This window comes from Macaca nemestrina, chromosome 8 (assembly GCF_043159975.1).
Source record: "Macaca nemestrina isolate mMacNem1 chromosome 8, mMacNem.hap1, whole genome shotgun sequence".
Taxonomy (NCBI): Eukaryota; Metazoa; Chordata; class Mammalia; order Primates; family Cercopithecidae; genus Macaca; species Macaca nemestrina.
Window position 1 is genome coordinate 15,116,919 of NC_092132.1, and position 22,748 is coordinate 15,139,666.

Sequence of the window (22,748 nt, forward strand, 5' to 3'; positions counted from 1 at the left end):
ATTTTGTTTTAAATTTTTGAGTTTTTACATAAACAATATGTTATATATTATAATTTTTTTAAAATGCAAAAATCTGCTCTCCCACCTTATTTCTTTGCCCAGCTTCTAACCCTGGAGGAAATTGGTATCAACAGGTTTCTGCGTATTATTTCAGAAATAATTAAAGCATAGACTTCCCCCCCCCCCTTTTTTTTTTGAGATGGCATCTTGCTCTGTCGCCCAGGCTGGAGTGCAGTGGCGCAATCTCGGCTCACTGTAACCTCCACCCCCCAGGTTCAGGCAATTCTCCTGTCTCAGCCTCCCGAGTAGCTGAGATTATAGATGTGTGCCACCATGACTGGCTAATTTTTGTGTTTTTAGTAGAGACAGGGTTTCACCATGTTGGCCAGGCTGGTCGCAAACTCCTGACTTCAAGTGATTCGCCTGCCTTGGCCTCTCAAAGTGCTGGGATTAGAGGCATGAGCCACTGTGCCTGGCCTTCTTTCCTCCTTGTTATGCAAATTATTGCATACCGTAAGTAATGTTTTATACCTTGCTTTTATCACATAAATATTTATCTTAGAGGTATTTTCAAAGTGAAGCATAAAGAACTTTCTCATTTTTTTGGCTGTTGTTTAGAAGCTCTGTAATTTATTTGGCCAGTGCCCTGTTGATAGGCACGTAACTTTCCATCAGTATAGATAGCCCTGTAAAGAGGAACCTTGTACACAAATGATTCTGTATTTCATTTCTTCTGCAAGTATTTTTTGAGCACCCGCTCTGTGCTAGGCAGTGTTCTAATTTCTGGGAATATAGCAGTGGGCATATAGACCCCTCTCTCAAGCTGGCAACCAAACTGGGGAGACAGCAACAAATAGGGAAACAACCATATATACAAATGGGTAGGGATGGTAAGTGCTTTGAAGAAAAATAAGGTAAGGATCTCCGTGAACAGAGGAAAGGTAGGCAATAGCTTGACTAGTGAAGGGCGGGTCAGGCCCCCCAACCTTACTTACCTGCCATCCATCCAAACTTCTAAGGCCCATAGGATAGGGGGATGCTAGGGAATTGTACTCCAAGAATGAAATTGAGGGACTCAGAGCACATTATTTCAGCTATCAATATAAAACAGAGGGTGAGTCCTATTAATCTTCATTTTTTCAGTCTCAGACCCAGTTAGTGTTGCTCAACCTTTTTTTTCCCTCATTATGATCCAAAGCCTTCCTCCTTTTCCCAAGAGCCTTTTTAGACGTGGTCCCCCATCGTTCCCCCCATGAAATTTTAATACAGGTAATAGCCATAGTTGATATCAGTTATATACTGTGGCCATTTGGAGGGCCACAGACAGTTATAACAGCTAAGATTTTTTATTTTTTGCCCCACTCCCCAAGAACCAGTGTCTTAGAGTCTCACAGAATGTAGACTCTCAGACTATAGCTCTCTGGCTTGCCAGCCAGCCTGTTGCTGTATGATTGTTGGCAAAATCACAGACAGAATTGTCTTGGTAGAAATCCCTTTGTCTTTGAAATAAAAAAGAAGTGATTGTTTCTTAAGATGTGTGTCACCAGAGAAGCCCGCTGGTGACACACATTGGGAAACCTTCTGGTTTGTAAAATTAGTTGGTGCTCAGGGAGAGTAAAGAGGTAGAATGACTGAGAATTTTAGGAAGCCTAAGATGAAAACAGGAGGAAAGGGTTAGGGAGAAGTTCAGCGCAAAAGAGGAAAGCCTTCCTGTTCCCCGCCCCTCTCTGCTCCCTCATTTTCTTATTTGTATTTTAACATCCCATAGCATTTAAAAAATAAACATGTATTCAACACTTCTAGGTATCAGGGAGTAAGCTTGCACATATGTTAACTCATTCCATCCTCACATATTAACTAATTCCATCCTCACAACAGCTGCTTGCAATAGGTTATAATATTCTGCTTTACAGATGTGGTTAAGAGAGTCATGCGTAAAGCCCTTCCAAGTCAGCGTTGGTCCTTCTCACACCACTCTGTCCCTCTGCCACTAACACATAATAGCATAATGTAGTAGAGTTGGCTGTGTAGTGACTGCCTCTGTTCCTAGAATATGAACTCTCTACAGGTAGGAACAGTGTTTATTCATCTTTGCCTATCAAGCTTTTAGTGTAGTATGTGGCACAGAGTAGGTATCTTATTAATGATGGATGGATGGATGGACAGACTGACAATTGAATACACTTATGTGTGAGTAAAATTATTTCTTGAGTGAGGGGACCCACAGACCTTTCCATCTATAATCTGGTCCTGCAGGTCTCTGCAGTCTTGGGTTCCACGCTACTAAAACTTGATTTTATCAAGATTACTTGGGGTCTCCTTGAAGATAAGTAGTTAAAAACTCTTCTCAGTTCTTGTTTTGGTTACTCCTTTCACACCTGACTCTGCCTCCCTTGGTTTCCCCCTGCCATTCTTCTTTGCAGCTGGGTAGCATCTCCATCTCCATCTCCTTCTCCTTTGTAGATTCCTCTTTGTAGCATCTTAAAATCAAGGAGACTCAGGCCACTGCCGCAGAGCAGTGAAACAAACAAACAACAACAACAACAAAATATATTTATTTCCCGGCTATAGATTGCACTTCCTAAGTATCTTATCTTTTTAATGGAATCTAGGCATTAAGGATATAGCTGTGAACAGAAAGGTCAAGGTCCCTGTCCTCATCGAGGTTATGTACTAGTGAGGGAGACAGAATACACAAGCTGGAGGCATCTCGTTGCCTAACCTCAAATTATACTTCTAAGCTATAATAATCAAACCAGCATGATGCTGGCATAAAAACAGATGCATAGGCCAGGCACGGTGGCTCACGCCTGTAATCCCAGCACTTGGGAGGCCGAGGCAGGTGGATCACAAGGTCAGGAGTTTGAGACCAGCATGACTAATATGGTGAAACCCCATCTCTACTAAAAATACAAAAATTGGCCAGATGTAGTGGTGCATGCCTGTGATCCCAGCTACTCAGGAGACTGAGGCAGGAGAATCGCTTGAACCTAAGAGGCGGAGATTGCAGTGAGCAGAGATCATGCCACTGCACTCCAGCCTGGGCGGCAGAGTGATACTCTGTCTCAAAAACTAAAACTAAAAATAAATGCATAAATCAGTGGAACCAAATAGAGATAAATTCACATACTCACAGTCATCTTATTTTTGACAAAGGCACCAAGAACATACATTGGGGAAAGAATATCCTCTTCAATAAATGGTGCTGGGAAAATTGGATATCCATATGTAGAAGAATAAAACTAGACCCTGTCACCGTATAGAAAAATCAAATCCAAATGGATTAAAGACTTAAATCTAAGACCTGAAACTGTGAACCTACCAGAAGAAAACTTTGGGGGAAACTCTCCAGCACATTGCTCTCAGCAAAGATGTCTTGAGAAAGACCTCAAAAGCACAGACAACCAAAGTAAAAATGAGCAAACACAAATGGGATCATATGAAGTTAAAAAGCTTCTGCACCACAAAGGAAACAATCAACCAAATAAAGAGACAACCCACAGAATAGGAGAAAATATTTGCAAATTACCCATCTGACAAGGGATTAATAGCCAGAATATATAACGATCTCAACTCATAGGAAAAAAATCCAGTTTTAAAATGGTCAAAAGATCTGAAAAGATGTTTCTCAAAAGAAGACCTACAAATGGCCCAAAGTTTTATTAAAAAATGCTCAACATCACTAATCATCAGAGGAATGCGAGTCAAAACTTCCGTGAAATATCATCTCATGCCAGTTAAAATAGTTTTTATAAAAAGAACAGTAATGGATGCTAGCAAGGATGCGGAGAAAGGGGAACCCTCATATGCTGTTGGTGGTAATGTAAATTAGTACAACCACTGTGGAAAATGGTATAGAGTCTCCTCAGAAAACTAAAAAGAGAACTACCATAAGATCCAGGAATCCCACTGCTGGGTATATACCCAAAAGAAAAGAAATCAGTGTATCAACAAGGTAACTCGTACTCCCATGTTCATCAGAGCACCATTCACAGTAGCCAAGATGCAGAATCAACCTAAGTGTCCATCAACAGTTGAGTAGATAAAGAAAATACAGTATATACACACAATGGAATATTCAGCCATTAAAAAAAAAAAAGAACAAAATCATGCCACTTGCCACAAAATGGATCCAACATTATGTTAGGTGAAATAAGCCAAGTACAGAAAGACAATTATTGCATGTTCTGTCTCATGTGGGAGCTAAAAAAGAAAATTGATCTCACAGAGATAGAGAATAGAATGATGGTTGCCAGAGGCTGGGAAGGATAGTAGGGTGGAAGGAATAAAGAGGGATTGGTTATTAGGTACAAAAATACAGTTAGATAGAAGTAACACAATCTAGTGTTAGGTAGCACAGCAGCATGACTGTAGTTAATGATTTTTATTATATATTTCAAAATAACTAGAGTGGAATTGAAATGTTCTAGCACAAAGAAATGATCAGTGCTTGAGGTGATGGAAACCCCGATTACCCTGATTCGATCATTATACATTGTACCCTTGTATCAAATTTCTCATGTACTTCATAAATACAACTATTATATATCCATAAAAACTAAAAATTAAAAGATAAGTCTGAGCAAAAAAACCCCAAACACAGCAATTTCAGATAATGATACATGGTATAAAAAAATGTGAAAAGGAAATGGAAAAAGCCCCTCCTTACTCTGACAGAAGCAGTTGAAGAAAATTCACCGTAAGAGCTACAATTTTGGCAGAGGTGTTAATGGAAGTGCTACAGTGATTTGAGGAATTATTTGTACACATATACGTGTACTGTAACATAGTGTTTAAGCAAGCTCTGGAGCTACACCGCCTAAATTCCTTTTTTTTTTTTTTTTTTTTGAGACAGTCTCTCTCACTCAGGCTGGAATGCAGTGGCGTGATCTCGGTTCACTGCAACCTCCGCCTCCCAAGTTTAAATGATTCTCGTGCCTCAGCCTCCCAAGTAGCTGGAACTACAGTTGCACACCACCACACCTGGCTAATTTTCATGTTTTTAGCAGAGACGGTGTCTCCCCATGTTGGCCAGGCTGATCTTGAACTTCTTACCTCGAGTGATCCGCCTGCCTCAGCTTCCCAAGAGCCACCATGCCCAGCCTACACTGCCTAAATTCAAATCTTAGCCCCTCACTCACATGCTTTATGGTTCTGCACAAATGACTCCATCTCTGTTCCTTCACCTGCCAAGTGGTGATAATTACGTCACCTAACCTACAGAGGTGTCATGCAGGTTCAATGAAATAATGCATGGAAAGCCCTTCAACAGAGACTGGTGTGTGGAAAATGCTCAGTCAATAGTAGCTGGTTTTATTGTTCATGTGGACTTTATTTTTTAACCATCTCCCATCTTCCCTTTGCTTTTTCAGCTCCAGGGGCTGAGCCACAATGTGATCTTCACCTTGGATTCCTTGTTAAAAGGAGACCTAAAGGGAGTCAAAGGAGTAAGTGTTCAGAAATTTGATTTTCCCTTTAACTTGAAAGGATTGATTTTTTTTTTCCTCTTTTAAGATCATAGTAGTACTTGTATTTGAAAGAGTCTTTGAACATTTTCAGCATTAAAAATGCTCTTGGAAAATGATCATTGGAAAAAATGTGCCACTTCACATAATGGTATTGACAGAGGAATGAGATTAGGCACTTTCAAGAAGATTGGGAAGGTTCTCCATGGGTGGGAGAGAGAAGTTAAGCCCGAGTCTTGGTTCCCACAGTGTGACCACTGGGGACCCAGCCTCTCTGAACCTCAGGCTCCTGCTTCATCAGCATGACCAGGGCGCTCACCCTTCTTTCCTCTCTCATGCTTCTTGTGTATATAATACATGGTGTGATGTTGGCCAGGCACAGTGGTCATGCCTATAATCCAAGCACTTTGGGAGACCATGGCGGGCAGATCGCTTGAGCCCAGGAGTTCAAGACCAGCCTGGGCAACATAATGAAACCCCCATCTCTACAAAAAAAAAGTACAGAAATTAGCCAGGGATGGTATTGAGTGCCTGTAGTTCTAGCTACTCAGGAAGCTGAGGTGGGAAGATCGATTGAGCCTGGGAGTTCAAGGCTGCATTGAGCTGTGATTGCGCCACTGCACTCCATTCTAGGCAACAGAGTGAGACCCTGTCAAAAAAAAAAAAAAAAAATAGTGTAATGTGCATGAAAGTGAAGCTCCCAGTGTCCTATAAAGGAAGCAATTCTTGCTAAGATGTTATTTCAAAACTATTTATTCATTTTCAGTCATAGTCGATGCAATTTTAATTTCATTTTCTCTTTTCTAAGGATCTCAAGAAGCCATTTGACAAAGCCTGGAAAGATTATGAGACAAAGTTGTAAGTGGTTTTTTGTTTAGTTTTTGTTTTTTAATATTGTTGTGAATTTTGAACAAAAAAAAAAAAACTGGAGAAAGGACAGACCTCTTAACTAATAACTTCTCAACAAAACTTGTTTAGTATATCCTCTAGTATATCCTTATTAGGGCTAAGAGGTTGGGTAAACTGACCTAAAGTGGTTGCATCTCCTGTGCTATTTGTCTGAAGGGAGAGGTACTTTTACTATCAGTTGTTTTGGCATTTACGGCTGCTGATACTATCAAGTTATAGGCCTATGGCTCTCATTATAGATAGCATGTAATTATGGACCATTTATGTTTCTGTATAGTATAACAATTGGGAAATAATAAAAGTAACAGCTAATACTGTGACATCTTGGTGCCTGCCAGGACCTGCACTAAGTGTTTTTTGCATGTATGACCTCTTCACAGGAAACTATCTGTACAACTTTACTCTCTGTTTATATACATCAGGGAAACTGAAGCCTAAAGAGGCTAAGGGGCTCGTGAAAGGCTAGAAAGCTAGTTACGTGTCCATCTGGCATTCACTCCAGGTCTGTCTGACCACAGAGCCTAGCATAGCATGGGCACTGAGGTCAGACCACCAACCTCGTAGAGTTCTTGTTAGGAATTAGGGCACTAAGCACTTTGCAAGGTGCTCGGACCATCTTGATACTGTGTGTAATTGTACCACGTTCCTTTATTATTATTACTATTATTACTCTGAGACATTTGTAACACCAAGCAGGAGGGTGGGGTGGGAGGAGATATGTATTTTTAAAGCTTTTAGTAAAAGTCTTGGACAACTATAAACATAAGAGAATAAAACACTTCTGTAGGCAGCAATAGCAACAGGATAAAAACAAGCAAAAGAAAAGCAAATTCAGGATTAAATATGTTTTTCGCAAACTACTTTTGTAATTATGTAAAAAGTGCATTGTTAGGGACTTACTGTTTTAGGAATATATCCGTACATTGACAGTTCTAAATGCAGCAGAGAACAAAAAGGTTATTAAAATGGTCAACTGATAAATGAATGCTGTGGGCTATGAATCTTTCTGTATGAAAAGTGGGTCATGAGTACTCAAATTGTAAGCTAAGTACTGCCCCTGCCCAGAGGCAGTGGTGCTTAAACTTGGAATCGAATAGAATTAAGTACTTAGAAAGTAGGAGGACAAAGAGGGAAGAAAAAACCTTGTGCTTTACTTGTAGAATATGTCTTCTTTGTAGGACATAGGAACAACAAAACATGATGTAATACGTGCTTTGTCAACTAAAGTACTACCAATATTAGGTAGTACAACTGTATTTCTATTGTTTAAAATCTCTGTTGGCTAAAGACCTACAAGTATCTGGTGCTTAGTATTATAAATGACTTAAAATATGAAGCATTCTGAGATGGTACAGGTGCTCTTCCTTGTACTGCTCACTCAACGTATGAACTTGTCTGGCTTTTCTTTTTTTTTTTTAATTTTTCTTTTTCTTTTTTTTTTTTTTTGAGGCGGAGTTTCACTTTTGTTGCCCAGGGTGGAGTTCAGTGGCGTGATCTCAGCTCACTGCAGCCTCTGCCTCCTGGGTTCAAACGATTCTCCTGCCTCAGCCTCCCAAGTAAGTGGGATTACAGGCACCCGCCATCAACACTCAGCTAATTTTTTGTATTTTTAGTAGAGACAGGGTTTCACCATGTTGGCCAGGCTGGTCTTGAACTCCTGGCCTCAGGTGATCCACCCACCTCGGCCAGAGTGCTGAGATTACAGACGTGAGCCACTGTGCCCGGCCTGGCTGTTCATTTTTCTGTATTGTCCTCTACAATCTAAATTTGGTGAAGACCACAACCACTTTATTCTTATATATGGTGTTAATCTACCAGTGCCTAATGACTCATAGTATATGTACTATTTCATTGAAGAAATAAAAGAATTATTCAGACCTGGAAATGTGTAACAGGAATAGCAAGTTGAGTGGGTCCCAAATTTAAGACCTTATGAAGGCAGGTTTTATTTGTTTGCTCAGTAAATCCCTGTCAACAATTTTCCTAAGATAGACTTCTTTGTCACTGAAGTATAGTATAGTGGTGCAGGAAAGAAAGAAAACAAGCATTTGTCTCTTTGATGTACTGGGACTCATGCGGTTATAAGTTACAGAAAACAAAATGACTCCACACAAAAAAGTTCATTTATTAGTTTTGGTAATGGAGAAGGCTGGACGTTTTCTGTGGTCTTCCATTTAGAACTCTGGACGCAGTGAAGTTTGCAATGATTTAGATCACAGACTGAGAAATCATTATCAGTTTTGTGACCTTGAGCCAAAATACTTAATTTTGATGATCCTTACTTGTAAAATAATATAAAAAATTACCTACTTCTCAGGGTTGTTGTGAGGACAAGATAAGGTAGTGTGTTGAAACAGTTGTCACAGTATTTAGCATAGGGAAGTCACACAATAAATAGTTTCTACTGAGTTTTGTAAGAATCAAATTTCATTTGATCAAAATGATAAATGTACATAAACTAAAACATCAGATAGTGCTTTTACTAGTTAAGACTTACTCTGACAGCATATAATGGAAACCCCAAATAACAGTGGCTTCAACATTGTTAAAGTTTATCATAGAACAGAGCGTTCTAGGATGGACCAGGTACGCTTTGTAGCAAATTCTCACTTACCTGTATTGTCCTCCACAATCTAAACTCAGTGATTTTATGTCATACCTAATGGTACAGGGTTCTTTACAAATCATGACAGGGAAAATATTAAATAGGCAACAAATGTGCTTCTAATGGAAACACAGAGGCCCTCTGCCTGCCCCTCTTGATCCTGTTAGTCCCTTCCCTTTTTCCAACTCTTTTACCTGCTTCCTGACTTTCTACACCTTCCTCAGTATTCTCTTGCTCTTTCTAGCTTTAGCTGTGATGTATTGTTCTGGTAGACGAGGATTACATTCCCTTGCACAGACACCCCATCACTTTTGCACTCTGTTCATCCATTAGGGTTAATAGAACAATTTTGTATTAAACTAGTTTCAGTGTTTACATTTTTATGGGTATTATAAGCGTTCATTGCTAATCTGAATGTTAGAATAGGATTACATTTCTGTTCTTAGAGTACAGTTGTTTGCGTTTTGTTAATGACATAATTGCCTTCTTTCTTCATTTGCTTAGTTCTATGTGAATTTTCTGTGAATTTTTTATCTGTTCCAGCAGATGTCACACACCTGTCAATATTTGTTTATAAAGTACATTACTTATTTTATTATAATGATTATATATCTATTAGTATTAAATTGTGTCCGTTTCTTTTTTTCTTTCCTGGACACATCCCTTTCCAGAGCTCTTTAGATAAGCTGTTACAGCTGCCATCCTGGGATCACGTTTGACTCTTCAGTTTTAAATCTACTTCCTCTTGACTAGTATAGTTCCATATTTTGGTGGCCCATTACCTCCAGTAGTTTTCAGAGAACAGCTGTCAAGGAGGCAAAGATTTGAGGTTTTGTATTTCCAAAATTATTTTCATTCTGCCACCGCAAAAAGTGAGAGTTTGGCCAAATATGTAACACTGATTTTATAATAATTTTCAGGCACAGTGGCTCACGCCTGTGGTCCCAGCACTTTGGGAAACCAAGGTGGGCAAATCGCTTGAGGTCGAAAGTTTGAGACTAGCCTGGCCAATGTGGCAAAACCTTGTCTCTACTAAAAAATACAAAAATTAGCTGGGCGTGGTGGTGGGTGCCTGTAGTCCCAGCTACTCAGGAGACTGAGGCAGGAGAATTGTTGAACCAGGAGGTGGAGGTTGTAGTGAGCAGAGATCGGACCACTGCACTCCAGCCTGGGCAACAGAGTGAGACTTTGTCTCAAAAATAATAATAATAATTTTATATCAAAATGTTGAAGGCATTTTTCCATTGTTCTCTATTTTCCAGTGTTGCTAAAAAAAAAAACAAACCTGATGTCTTTCTGATTCCTGTTTATTTGTATGTGATATGTGGTTGTTGTTTGTTTCATTTATTTTCGGTTAGAGAATATAAGGTCTTGTCTCTATAAAAGGTTTTATGAAGAGTCTTCAAGTGCCATGGTATGTGCATTGTTTGCAATTTTTGTTTACAAGTTTTAGTTCATCACTAAACTTCTTGTAATTCCTCCTGTTTTTTCTTTTTTTTCTCTTTCTGGAATTTTCATTATATAATATTTGACTTCCTAGACCGTTCTTACAATTTTCCTCTCTTTTCTGTTCTATTCGTAGTATATTTTAGGTTATTTTTTCAGTGTTTTTTCCCCACTGTTTCTGTTAGCTTTTTTATTTTGGCTGTCATTTTAAATTTCTAACAGCTCTTTTGCTCAATTGGGTTTTTGTTTTTTTTTTTCTTTTGCCTTTTTGTAGTTTCTGTTTCTTGTTTCGTAGACGCAATATTTTAGCTGAAGATTTAATGACATTTTTCTTTTATCTGCTCCCTTATTGCCTCTGTTTCCTTCCCAACCCTCCCCCTTTTGTTATTAATACTTTGCTCACCCTCACTTTCATTTTGGGGACTTACAATCTTTGGGTGCATTCATATTTCAGAGCAAGGTACCCAAAGACTAAAAGCTCATATGCATCATTAGAGATCTGCTTTCTGCAAGAAAGCAGAAAGCCTTCTTTTTAGGTTTCGAGTTGTAGGATGTGAAGGCAGCTCTTTTATAGGGGTTTTCCAGATGTCAGTGTCTGAGGTTTGTCTCAGAGCCTTGCAGTTCTTTCAGGCTCCTGTTAGTAATCACATATGGTGGCATTTTGGAAGCTATGTAAGTGAGGGAGACAGAGAACCCTATAGTTTGAGGTGCTCTCCTTCTCTCTTCAGCCTTGCTCTTCCAAATATTTATTGAATTCTGTCATCCTTTTTTGTCTTCAATTCTCTTGTCTTTGGGAGATTATCTGTTCTTATGCCTTTACTCTCATTTTAGTGGCATCACTGGAGGAAGAAATAAAAGACATGTATGTTTAAGTCACCATGGTAAATTGAAAGGCTTATTATTAAATTATGCCTGTCCCTCCATATTTCTTCTCTTCCTACCCACATCAGTGGAGAAAGAGCTGAGATTTATTCTCTTTCTGTTAAAATCCCTGTTATTCCTCTTTGACTGCCACAGTGGCATGATTAAAGAGTTTCTTAAATATAATAGCATTAGGGTGTTAGAGTCAATCCCAATTGGGTTTATAAGTAGATTTTCCATTGGGTTGATTGGTGGATTTTCCACTGTGTCTGTGTATAGGTAAGGATGTTGACTTTCTTCAGGGTTGGTTTCCCCTACCACCACAACTTAAGAGTTGAAGGTCAAATCAGTTAGTCTTTGCATTCACAACTAGAAATTACTGGTTGTTTCTGAAATTAGAAGTCCATTTTCAGGTTAATGGATTTTTGGAAAGCAGGCTATAATCATTGGTATTATTACCAGATTATCATCTATCAGAGCAGAGCACTAGCATCAGCTACTATAGGTTTAATGTGGGCCTTTCTTCTTTATCACCTGGTTGCCCCTGGCCACCTCCCCACGCACAGAAGAACATTTTCATAGGATTCCAAATTATATATTGGGATTTCTTCTGAATTTTGTATAGCCCAGTGACAAGTGGTTGACTGATTAAAATGTGTTCTTGGAATATGGAAATAGCTCAAGTTTAGAGGAATATTGGAAATTACCTTTGACTAAATTTTGTACATACCCACAAAGACCCATTATATACTTTAATTATTTGAAATAATTGAAGTCTTGCAAGCTATCGATATTCAAGGAAAGCCTCATGCCTCCAACTTTCTGATTCTTTTTTATTATAAAGTGCTTTACCCAATAGTAGGCAGACTATCAACATTTCTTTGTGCCTACCAAAATGTAAGAGAATGTATATGAATCTGTCATGTGTAAGATCAAAGGAAAAATGTAAGGGGTTTCCCGTGTGAAAATCCATACAGTGTGTGTGTTCTCTTTGAATGTAGGCTTTTACTTCTGATTGATTCTACCAACTTAAGAATTCTTGCCTCTTAACTTTGGAAATTAATAATCAGTGGCTTTTGTTAACAGAAAGACATGAGTATGGTTTGTTTTTAGTAGACTTCCTTCTTGAGCAGAAGATACAGAGAGTTCCCATATGCACCCTCCCCCGACACATGCACAGCCTCCCCCATTATCACTGACCCCCACCAGAGTGCTACAGTTGATACAGCTGATGAACCTACATAGACACATCGTCATCCCAAATCCATAGTTTGTATTAGGGTCTGCTGTTGGTGTTGTACATGAGTGTTTCGTTTTGTTTTTAATAATGACATTGGCTTTAATTACAGTACAAAAATTGAGAAAGAGAAAAGAGAACACGCAAAACAACATGGGATGATCCGCACAGAGATAACAGGAGCCGAGATTGCGGAAGAAATGGAGAAGGAAAGGCGCCTCTTTCAGCTTCAAATGTGTGAAGTAAGAATGGACTTTTCCATCATTTGCCTAGAATTATAACAACTGTAATCTTTTCCTGCTAGTCAGCAGTCTTTATGCTTAAAGGCAGACTGTATTTGATTACTAGAGAGGAAACTGTTTCTTAAGGATTCTAATCTCCATTTTTCTCCAAGCGTTTTGGGAACCTGCCATTGCACTGTTGTCTCATATTTTGAGCCTTGGCCCTATGGGGCTGTTTTAAGCCAAAACAGGATTCTTTGGTGAGAACCTTAATGTTGCTTGTGAGTGGTTGTGGGAGGAAAACATTGGTGAGAGGTAACACTGGTGAATATTTTTATTGGTATATGTTTAGAGCATGTTTTTTTAACCATATGTCCAGTTTGAATGAAAACTCAAATGAAGTTGCCGTTAAGAAAGTTGATTTCACGAAAAAATGTAACAGAAAGCATGCTGCCTTAAACTTAGAGCATTGGTTCTCAAACTGAATTCCAGTTGAACATGAACACTTCTTGACCTAAACCAACCTTTTCTGACACTGCTGTTGAGCAAGAGTTTCTTCTGCAGTTTTTAGAAAATATTAAAGTGGAAAATTGTCTCATTTTTTTCTTCCCCTAGATGTTTTTCTCCTTTCCTTTTCTTTCCTTCCTCTTTCTTCCCTCCTTCTCTTTCCCCTTCCCCTTTTCCCTTCCTTCCTTCCTTCCTTCCTTCCTTCCTTCCTTCCTTCCTTCCTTCCTTCCTTCCTTCCTTCCTTCCTTCCTTCCTTCCTTCTCTTTCTCTCTCTCTCTGTCTTTCTCACCTCTGTCTCTTTCTCTCTCTCTCTTTTTTCTATTTCATAACCCATTGGCTCCTTGAGTTTGTGTGCTCATGAACCTTTTCACACAATAAAACAAGTAAGCAAGCAGCAAACAGTGTCAATAGAAAATCTTGACCAGTACACAGTACAAGTACGCTACTGTGTTTAGTTACCTGAATAAATTAGTGGGTTATTCTTATTTTTATTCTTTCATTTTTGAGTAGTAAAAATTCTTTCTCATTCACCTCTTTTTCCTAAAATTTCAATATCCTATGGTATATTCTTTGATGAGAATGCTATTCTACTTACTTTCTGCAAAAAACAATCAATCTTTCAGGTTTTTGACCACATAAACTGTACGTTTGAGATCCACTGCACCAAGGGGAAATAACAGTTCTAGAATGTTTTGCTGTGTTTTATTCCTGCTTGTTGAATAAACTAATCATAAAATAATTTATAAAATGCTAACACTCTAGTCAGTTTGTTTTGTACACTTTGTGACTGTGCGAAATCAGCATTCTCTAAACTGTCTAAAGGACACCAAGCTTGGTAACTTGTGCAGATTCAGGGGTGATGTTCAGCCACCTGAACCCATGGCTGAAGTAATCAACATAAAATCCTGTTTTATTTTCACAGTATCTCATTAAAGTTAATGAAATCAAGACCAAAAAAGGTGTGGATCTGCTGCAGAATCTTATAAAGTATTACCATGCACAGTGCAAGTGAGTAGAATATTGCAAGCCCCCTGTACTTCATTATTTATCCTAATCCTTTTCATATCTTTTCTTCATCTCATGAGTAAATAAAGTGATATAATGACCTTTTTCAGCTAAATGGATAAGAAATAGTGTCTTCCATCTTCAGTGTTTTATACAAATCAGCAGCTCAAATTAGGGCTTAAAAATGCTGTCTTCCTTAGAAGAAGACAAATACTTACAAATACTTCTTCCTATATTTGATCACCTGTGGAGCTCTTATTACAGATGCATGATCCTCTGCCACTAAAGAGTCATTTCTGATGACCCCCTTCCCTGACTCTCTTACTTAGCATTTTGCCTTTTTTTTTTTTTTTTTTTTTCCTTTGAGACGGAGTCTCACTCTTTGTTGCCAGGCTGGAGTGCAGTGGTGCAGTCTCGGCTCACTGTAATCTCTGCCTCCCGAATTCAAGCAATTCTTCTGCCTCAGCCTCCCCAGTAGCTAGGATGACAGGTGCATGCCACCACACCTAGCTAATTTTTCTTGTGTGTTGTTAGTAAAGATGGAGTCTCACCATGTTGGCCAGAATGGCCTTGATCTCCTGACCTCGTGATCTGCCCACTTTGGCCTATTATTGCACCATTTGCACCATGTATTTCCACCTGGAGTCTTCGGTTTTGTTTTGTTTCATCTAAATTAAATGAATTTAAATAGTTTGGGCATTAAGAATACTTTGCATTTATACATAGATTCCTATATAATTGGTGTTATATTTTGAAAGATACCCGTTGTTCTACACTGGCACCATTTTTGTTTGCCTATATTGCAGGGCTATCTTTTTATTACGTTTGTGATTCTGTGGTGCCACGTTTGCTTGTTTACTTATTGGGTTAACTTTCATGGGTTTTCTGGTAGAGTCTGTGTGTGAAAATGTGCCGGTTACACCCACAGACTCTACCAGAAAAGTAAAGTCTGTATTTGTTGATGAAAGTTATACAGAAAATAATGCAAGGACCTTCCAGAAGTGGAATGGACAGCTCCCATAAGCATAATAATGTAAAGGTCATTTGGACTAGATAAAATACTCTCAAAAAAGTTAAATTCTTAATTTCCTTTGATCTTTCTTAGTCTTTTCAATAGTTATATTTAGAGAGATATCTGTATTCTAAAACATTTAAGGAGGTCAGCATTAATATTATGGCAAAAGCACAAAGCTTGGATTAGACAAATTGGATGAGTCCACATTTTGGCTCTGCAGCTAGGTAACTGCATTCTTAATCAGGTACTTCACTAAACCTCAGTATACTCACTTGTCAAGTTGGGTTACGGTTCTGTAGCAACCACCTTAGGGTTTTCATAAGGCTATAAAAAGTGAAAAAGAGAATGTATATGGAGTGCTTAGCCCAGTGCCTGCAGCCTTGTATGTACTGACAGCTGTGATGATTCTAAGTGGCGTTTAAAATTATTTATTTATATATTTTATTGTCTAGGATATTTCTCTTGAGGAAAACCTTTTTGATGATCAAATTGTTGTTTACATAAATTTGATAACTTTTTTTTCAAAGTACCTTCTACCTTACATAAATGTCTTTCAAAAATAAAAATAATATATTGAAGTAGAAACAGTTTTCACCTTCTTAAGATTAAGTTTGTTTACTGAAGACCTGGAATAACTAACTTACTTTTGGCTTTGTAGTGTGGTTGGGCAATTACGAAATTTTGGCCTGTGTTGTAATGGTCCCTGATTTTAGTATTGGGTGGAATTTTTTATCTTTCATCATATTTAGTTTTCCTGGAAACGTTTAATTCCTTTGAAAGTTTTAAAGAAATAAGTGAATCTCTCAGTCTCCTGAATTCTGCAATACTTTGGCAGCAAAACTGATTTCACCTGACTTTAGATATCTATTTTCACGTTAAATTCTCTAAGTTTATAAAGAAGAGTTTGGCCTACACAAACAAGAGTTTTTCAAAATAGAAGATGCTTTGTAAAGTATACATCTATTAGTCTTCACTAGTAATGGTGATTCTAACTTGTATAGCTATTGCGTCCCCGCTTTATTCTCTTATTCTTTGCTTTTTCCCTTTCCACAAATAGTTATTAGTCTTTTGCCAAAGTTCAGGTACTGTGCCCAGTTCTGGGATAGAGATAAAGCAAGGCTTTTTCCCTCAGGAGTTAATTGTCCAGGTGTAGGAAGTAAGTCGGATCCATTATTAATCATCATGGGGCTGGACAGTGACAGGTACCATGGGGCATCAAGAGGAAGAGAGGTGTGGTGGCTGGGTGTGGTGGCTCACACCTGTAATCCCAACACTTTGGGAGGCTGAGGCAGGTGGATTATTAGATTACAGGAGTTCGACACCAGCCTGACCAACATGGCAAAACCTTGTTTCTACTAAAAGTACAAAATTAGCCAGGTGTGGTTGTGCATGCCTATAATCCCAGCTACTTGGGAGGCTGAGGCAGGAAGATCGCTTGAATCCAGGAGGTGGAGATTGCAGTGAGCCGAGATTGCGCCATTGCACTCCAGCCTGGGCAACAAGAGCAAAACTGCGTCTCAAAATTAAAGAAAAAACAGAAGAGAGACACCTGACCAGGAGGACTGAGGAGAAGGTACTAGCACCTTGAAGGAAGTGGTGGGACTTGTCATTGAACTTGGAGGATAGCTAGGATTTTGTTTCCAGATTGCAATCTGGTAGAAGAATGTCCCCTAGGTCAGAGAGAGATCATCAGAAGAAAACCCTACACAGTAAAAACCTTGTAGGGAGAGAGATGTTCTAAGACATCAAGTAGTAGAACCATGTTTTAAGGTGATTCAACTAAAAGTTACTCCATGGTTGGAACCCAAGAACTCTTATCACAGCAAGAAGCCAGAGTAGTTTCCTTTATTCTTTTCTACTTCAGTCAGTTCCTCAAAACTCTTAATAGGTATATTGTGTGGACCTGTTAAGCATTCTCTACTTAGGTGTTTTTTTGTTTTGTTTTGTTTTGTTTTGTTTTGAAGATTTATTCTTCTCCATACTTACTTCAGTTCCCAAAGTGATTTTCAGTACAAAGTCAGCTGGTACTCAACAGTGAATTTGCCCAGGTAATAATAGTCACGACACTTCAGTGTGGATGAAGCTACAAAAATGGAGAAGTAAATAAAAGGAGCAGAAAAGAAGGGCTTTTAACTGTTTCCAACCCATTTCAGCTCACTTACACTAATTACTGCTCAATTTCAGACATGAACATTGTCTGTAACATGCTGCTTTCCAAACAAACGTATCCTCCAATTCACCTGCTCCTTTTACCTCTTCACATGTGTCATTATGACCTGCAGAGTTAACAGCATTTATAAACATTGCTTTATTATCTGTCATTTTACAGGTAATAAGAATAACAGCTAACATTTACCGAGAGCTTATTTTCTAGGACAAATTATATAGGCCCTGCCTCTAAGTTCTTTACATGTGTTTTCTCATTTAATATATCCAACCCTCAAGAAATTGTAGCTCAGAAAGGATCAGTATATTGCTAAAAGTCACGTTAATTCATTTAATAAATGCTTAGTAAAGGTGTCAAAGGAGACAAAGTAAGCACAGGAAACCAAAGAAAAATATAAATTGGACTTTAAAATTAAAAACTTGTTTGTGGAAGTATATTATCAAGAAAGTAAAAGACAACCCACAGAATAGGATAAAGTATTTACAGAACATTTTTCTGATAAGAGTCTGATATCCAGAATATGTAAAGAACTCAACAATAGTCCAGGTGTGCTGGCTCACACCTATAATCCTAGCACTTTAGGAGGCCAAGGCAGGAGGATCACTTGAGCCCAGGAGTTCAAGACCAGCCTGGGCAACACAGGGAGACCCTGTCTACAAAAATAAATAAAAAATAACCCAGGTATGGTAGCGCACGCCTATATTCCCAGCTACTTGGGAAGCCAAGCTGGGAGGATCGCTTGCGCCCAGGAGATCAAGGCTACGGTGAGCCATAATGACACCAGTGCACTCCAGCCTAGGCGACAAAACAAGACTCTGTATATTAAAAAAAGTATACACACACACACACACACACTCACAAATGGCCAGAAAAACACGTGAAAAGGTGCTCAACATCATTAGTCAACGATAATTACAAATCAAAACCTCAATGAAATAGCACTTCACACCCACTGGGATTGTTGTAATTAAAACAAAAATCTTGGTGCGGATGTGGGAAGATTGCAACCTATGCATTGCCAGTAGGAATGTAAATGGTGAACTTCTTTGGAAAACAGTTTCGGAATTTCTCAGAAAGTTAAACATAGAGTTATTTAAATAAAAATGTATACATGAATATTTATAAGAACATTATTTACAATAGACAAAACACGGAAACACCCAATAGCCATCAGCTGATAAAAGGTTAAACAAAATGTTGTATATCAAAATGGAACATTGTTCAGCCACAATGCTGAATGTGAATGAAGTATTGATACATGTTACATATGGGTGAACATTTAAAACATTAATGCTAAGTGAAAGAAGCCAGACACAAAAGATGGCATATGTTCACTAACCCAGCAGCTCTCTAAACCCCTTCGTTTAGAGGATTTTATAGAGGTTTTATTACATAGGCATGATGATTAAATCATTGACTGTTGGTTGGCCCAATCTCCAGCACCTCTGCCCTCCCCAGAGGTGGGAGGAGGGGTGGGGGCCGAAAGTTCTGAAGCTAGTTGCATGGTTGGTTCTGTAATGAGACTAAAAAGATATTCCATGAATTGTGTATTATAGTGAGGTGACTGGTACAGAGTAAATACTCAGTTACATGTTAGCTGCCAGTACTGTTACTGTTGTTTATTTTCGAAGATCTTGTTATGTTACGGTAATTTGTAGAGAAAGTGGCTAAGAGATAAATGAGACATCCTTGAGGTAATTTTCCCTTCTCTTTGGAAGATTTATGTGTTAAGTGTAGTGATAGGTAATCAGAACTCACACATGTGCTTCACTTCCCAGCTAACAACACTTTTATCTGTAGTAGCTCATCTGATGCTTCTTGAAACTAGAAAATGTCCACTTTGAAGATGAGCATGCTGTTATTCAGACAGGGTGAATAACTGCCCAGGGTTACCATGTGTAGATAGTAAAGTTTAGAGCCAAAATATAAAATATGATACGGTTTTGACTCCTACGCCTTTTTTTTTTTTTTTTTTTTTTTTTTTTTTGGAGACAGAAGTCTTGCCACTCTGCCACCCAGGTGGCAGTACAGTGGCACTATCTCTGCTCACTGCAACCTCCGCCTCCTGGGTTCAAGCAGTCCTCCTGCCTCAGCCTCCCAAGTAACTAGGACTACAGGTGCACGCAGCCACTCAAGCTAATTTTTTATTTTTTTATTTTTTTTTAGTAGAGACAGAGTTTTACCATGTTGCCCAGGCTGGTCTCGAACTCCTGAGCTCAGGCAGTCTGCCCACTTCCACCTCCCAAAGTGTTAGGATTACAGGCGTGAGCCACCACCCCGGCCCTTTTTTTTTTTTTTTTTTCCTTTTTGAGTCAGAGTTTCACTCTGTCACCCAGGCTGGAGTGCAGTGGTACAATCATAGCTCACTGCAGCCTCAACCTCCTGGGTTCAAGTGATCCACCCACCTCAGTCTCCCAAGTAGCTGGGACTACTGGCATGTACCACCACGCCCAGCTAATTTTTGTATTTTTTGTAGAGACAAGGCTTCACCATGTTGCACAGGCTGGTCTCAAACTCCTGGGCTCAAGCAATCCTGCCTCAGCCTCCCAAAGTGCTGGTATTACAGGCATGAACCACGTGTGCAGTAGCCCTTGCATGTCCACTGAACTAGGACCAGCTAAAACAGAAGAGAGAAAGGAGGAACAGAGAAGCCACTGCCCTCTGTGAAATGTTTTGGCAGGTCGTGGTGGCTCTCTGTCTACCCTGTCCACAGCTGGAACTATGACCCTCAAGGAGAAGAGAATGAAGCTCAGAGGGACAGTGCAGATGACAGCAGGTCACCCTTTGCTTTTTATGGTGTCACTAACACATTGCTAATGACTGCCATGGTTATTTTATTCTTCTCCTACAACTCGTCCTCCTTTCCTGCTCCTATTTCTTACCAAAACTAGAACTTGGCCCTCCCTAAAATGACTTTCTGCAAGGGGCTCAACTCCGAATTGTTCATCCCAGACAAAATGTAGATTCTTTAATTTTGTTTTACCTGAGTAATACATGATATCCTTAAGAAAAAAACTAGAAACTGAAGTTAAGGAAGAATTTTTAAAATCCTGTGATCTCCTCACTTAGATGATTGCTAGATTCACGTATCTGGTTTGTTTTGTTTATAAAAATGGGATTATGCTACAGATTAAAGCAATTATTACATTGATTTTTCTTTGTCTCTGGGTATGTAACAGTCTGAATAATTGAAGCAGAAGGAAAGTAAATTTGTTTGGAGTCTTCAGCCTTGTAGTTGGCAGGAATTTTCATTTTTATCAATGCCATTTCAAACTAAAACAGTTCCATCTTTCTCCCTAAAATTTATAATGAGTTCTTCAGTATTTATTTTGTGCTGTTCAAATATTTGCTTATTCTTTATCAAGAGTGGTGTTGTCCAGTAGAACTTTCTGCTATGGTGGGAATGTTCATATTCTTTACCATCTATATGGTACCCATTGGCCACACGTGGCTACTGAGAGCTTGAAATATGGCTTGTGAGACCTCAGGAACAGAATTTTTCATTTCATTTTTAATAACCACATGAGACTAGTGGCTACCATATTGGGAAACATAGATCTAGAGCATTCTCATTGAAACTCACTTTAAAAAAAAAAATTGGGACGAGGTTTAATTAGTGTTCTCTTATTTTTTAAAAAAAATGTTTGTTTCAATAGTTTCTGGAGTACAGGAGGCTTTTGGTTACATGGTTAAGTTCTTTAGTGGTGATTTCTGGGATCTTGGTGTACCTGTCACCCAAGCGAAACTCACATTTTTTTAAGCATAATGATTAAATTCCCTTTATGTTGAAAGTGAAAATGAAATACCTTTTCAAAAATATCTACGAAGAATCTGTATCCCTCTGCAAAGGAAACAGTTCCTTATATGATAAAGTTATGCAGCTCCAGGGAAGAGAATGATTTCCTGAACACATGCTAACTGCTCCACCCTTTGCTGGGTGGTTTCACATGTCCTATCTGTATTATTTGCCCATTTACACATGAGCAAACTGAGGCCAAGAGAAGTTAAATGACTTACCAGAACACAGATTCTTGGTCATAATCATCTGACCCCAAAGCCATTGCTTTTTCTGTTGTAAAGAAGTCCTGACAACATCCATCTTAAATTTAAGTGCTCTACCTTCAGAACTGTTCTCCAGAAATTACTTAAGCGCAGTATCAGAGACTGAAACTTGCTATGATTAACTTTGTACCCATACTTTTAACTCGTGGGCATATATCCCTTCCTTGATGTAGAAGATGCTGGTTACAGGTTAACACTTATGGATGGCCTGGCCTGCTCTGTGCAGAACATTGCTAACCTCTCTAGGTCTGGCACTTAGGCCTGGGCACACGTGCTCAGCAAAGCCACTGCTTTGACTATCAGGTCTAGAGAATACTGCTTATGGGGTAGCAGCTGAGATGAGCCTTGATAAAAGAGAATTTAGCAGGCAGGTTGATACGGTTTGAATCCATGTCCCCATCCAGATCTCACCTTGAATTGTAATCTCCGTAATCCCCACATGTCAAGGGCGGGACCAGGTGGAGTTAATTGAGTCATGGGGGCAGTTTCCCCATGCTGTTCTCTTGATAATGAGTGAGTCTCACAGGATCTGATGGCTTTTTAAGTGTCTGGCATTTCTCCTGCTGGCATTATTCTGTCTCCTGCCGCCCTGTGAAGAGGTGCCTTCTGCCATGGTTGTAAGTCTCCTGAGGCCTCCCTAGCCATGTGGAACTGTGAGTCAATTAAGCCTCTTTTCTTTATAAATTACCCAGTCTTGGGTATTTCTTCATAGCAACATGAGAATGTACTACTACACAGGTATAGAGGGGAAGGGCATTCCAGGCAGAGGGAATAGCGTATGCAAAGGCTGAAGTGGGGAAGGATGGATTGAAAAAGAACAAGCAACTAGAAATAATGTAGCATGGCTAGACCTTGGAGTTTTTAAGGGAAAATGGTAGGAAATAAAACTGAGAAGTATTCAAGGGTCAGAACATAAACTTAAAATTCTATACTGAGAAGTTTAACTTGCATCGCTATAGGCAGAACCGAAAACCCAAATGCTAGAAAGTAAGGGTTTAGGCCAGATTTTAAAGGTGGCTCACACCTTTAATCTCCGCACTCCGGGAGACCAAGGAGGGCAGATTACTTGAGTCCAGGAGTTCGAGACCAGCCCAAGCAATGTGGCAAAACCTCATCTTTACAAAAATAATAATTAGCCAGGCATGGTGGGGTGCACCTATAGTCCCAACTACTCATGAGGCTGAGATGGGAGGATCACTTGAGCCCAGGAAGTCGAGGCTTCAGTGAACCGCTGCACTCCAGTGTGGG

General features: G+C 39.1%; 1 protein-coding gene across 3 annotated transcripts in view; it reads left to right on the forward strand.

Moving 5' to 3' along the window:
- LOC105492844 (ArfGAP with SH3 domain, ankyrin repeat and PH domain 1) overlaps positions 1-22,748 on the forward strand; it is a 395,792-nt gene that overhangs the window by 246,337 nt on the left and 126,707 nt on the right. For all 3 annotated transcript variants that reach the window (XM_024796318.2, XM_071067822.1, XM_071067823.1), the window contains 4 exons: positions 5,373-5,447; positions 6,274-6,323; positions 12,636-12,765; positions 14,174-14,259. In XM_024796318.2, coding sequence (XP_024652086.2) covers positions 5,373-5,447; positions 6,274-6,323; positions 12,636-12,765; positions 14,174-14,259 — 341 coding nt within the window. The remainder of the gene's footprint in view (positions 1-5,372; positions 5,448-6,273; positions 6,324-12,635; positions 12,766-14,173; positions 14,260-22,748) is intronic.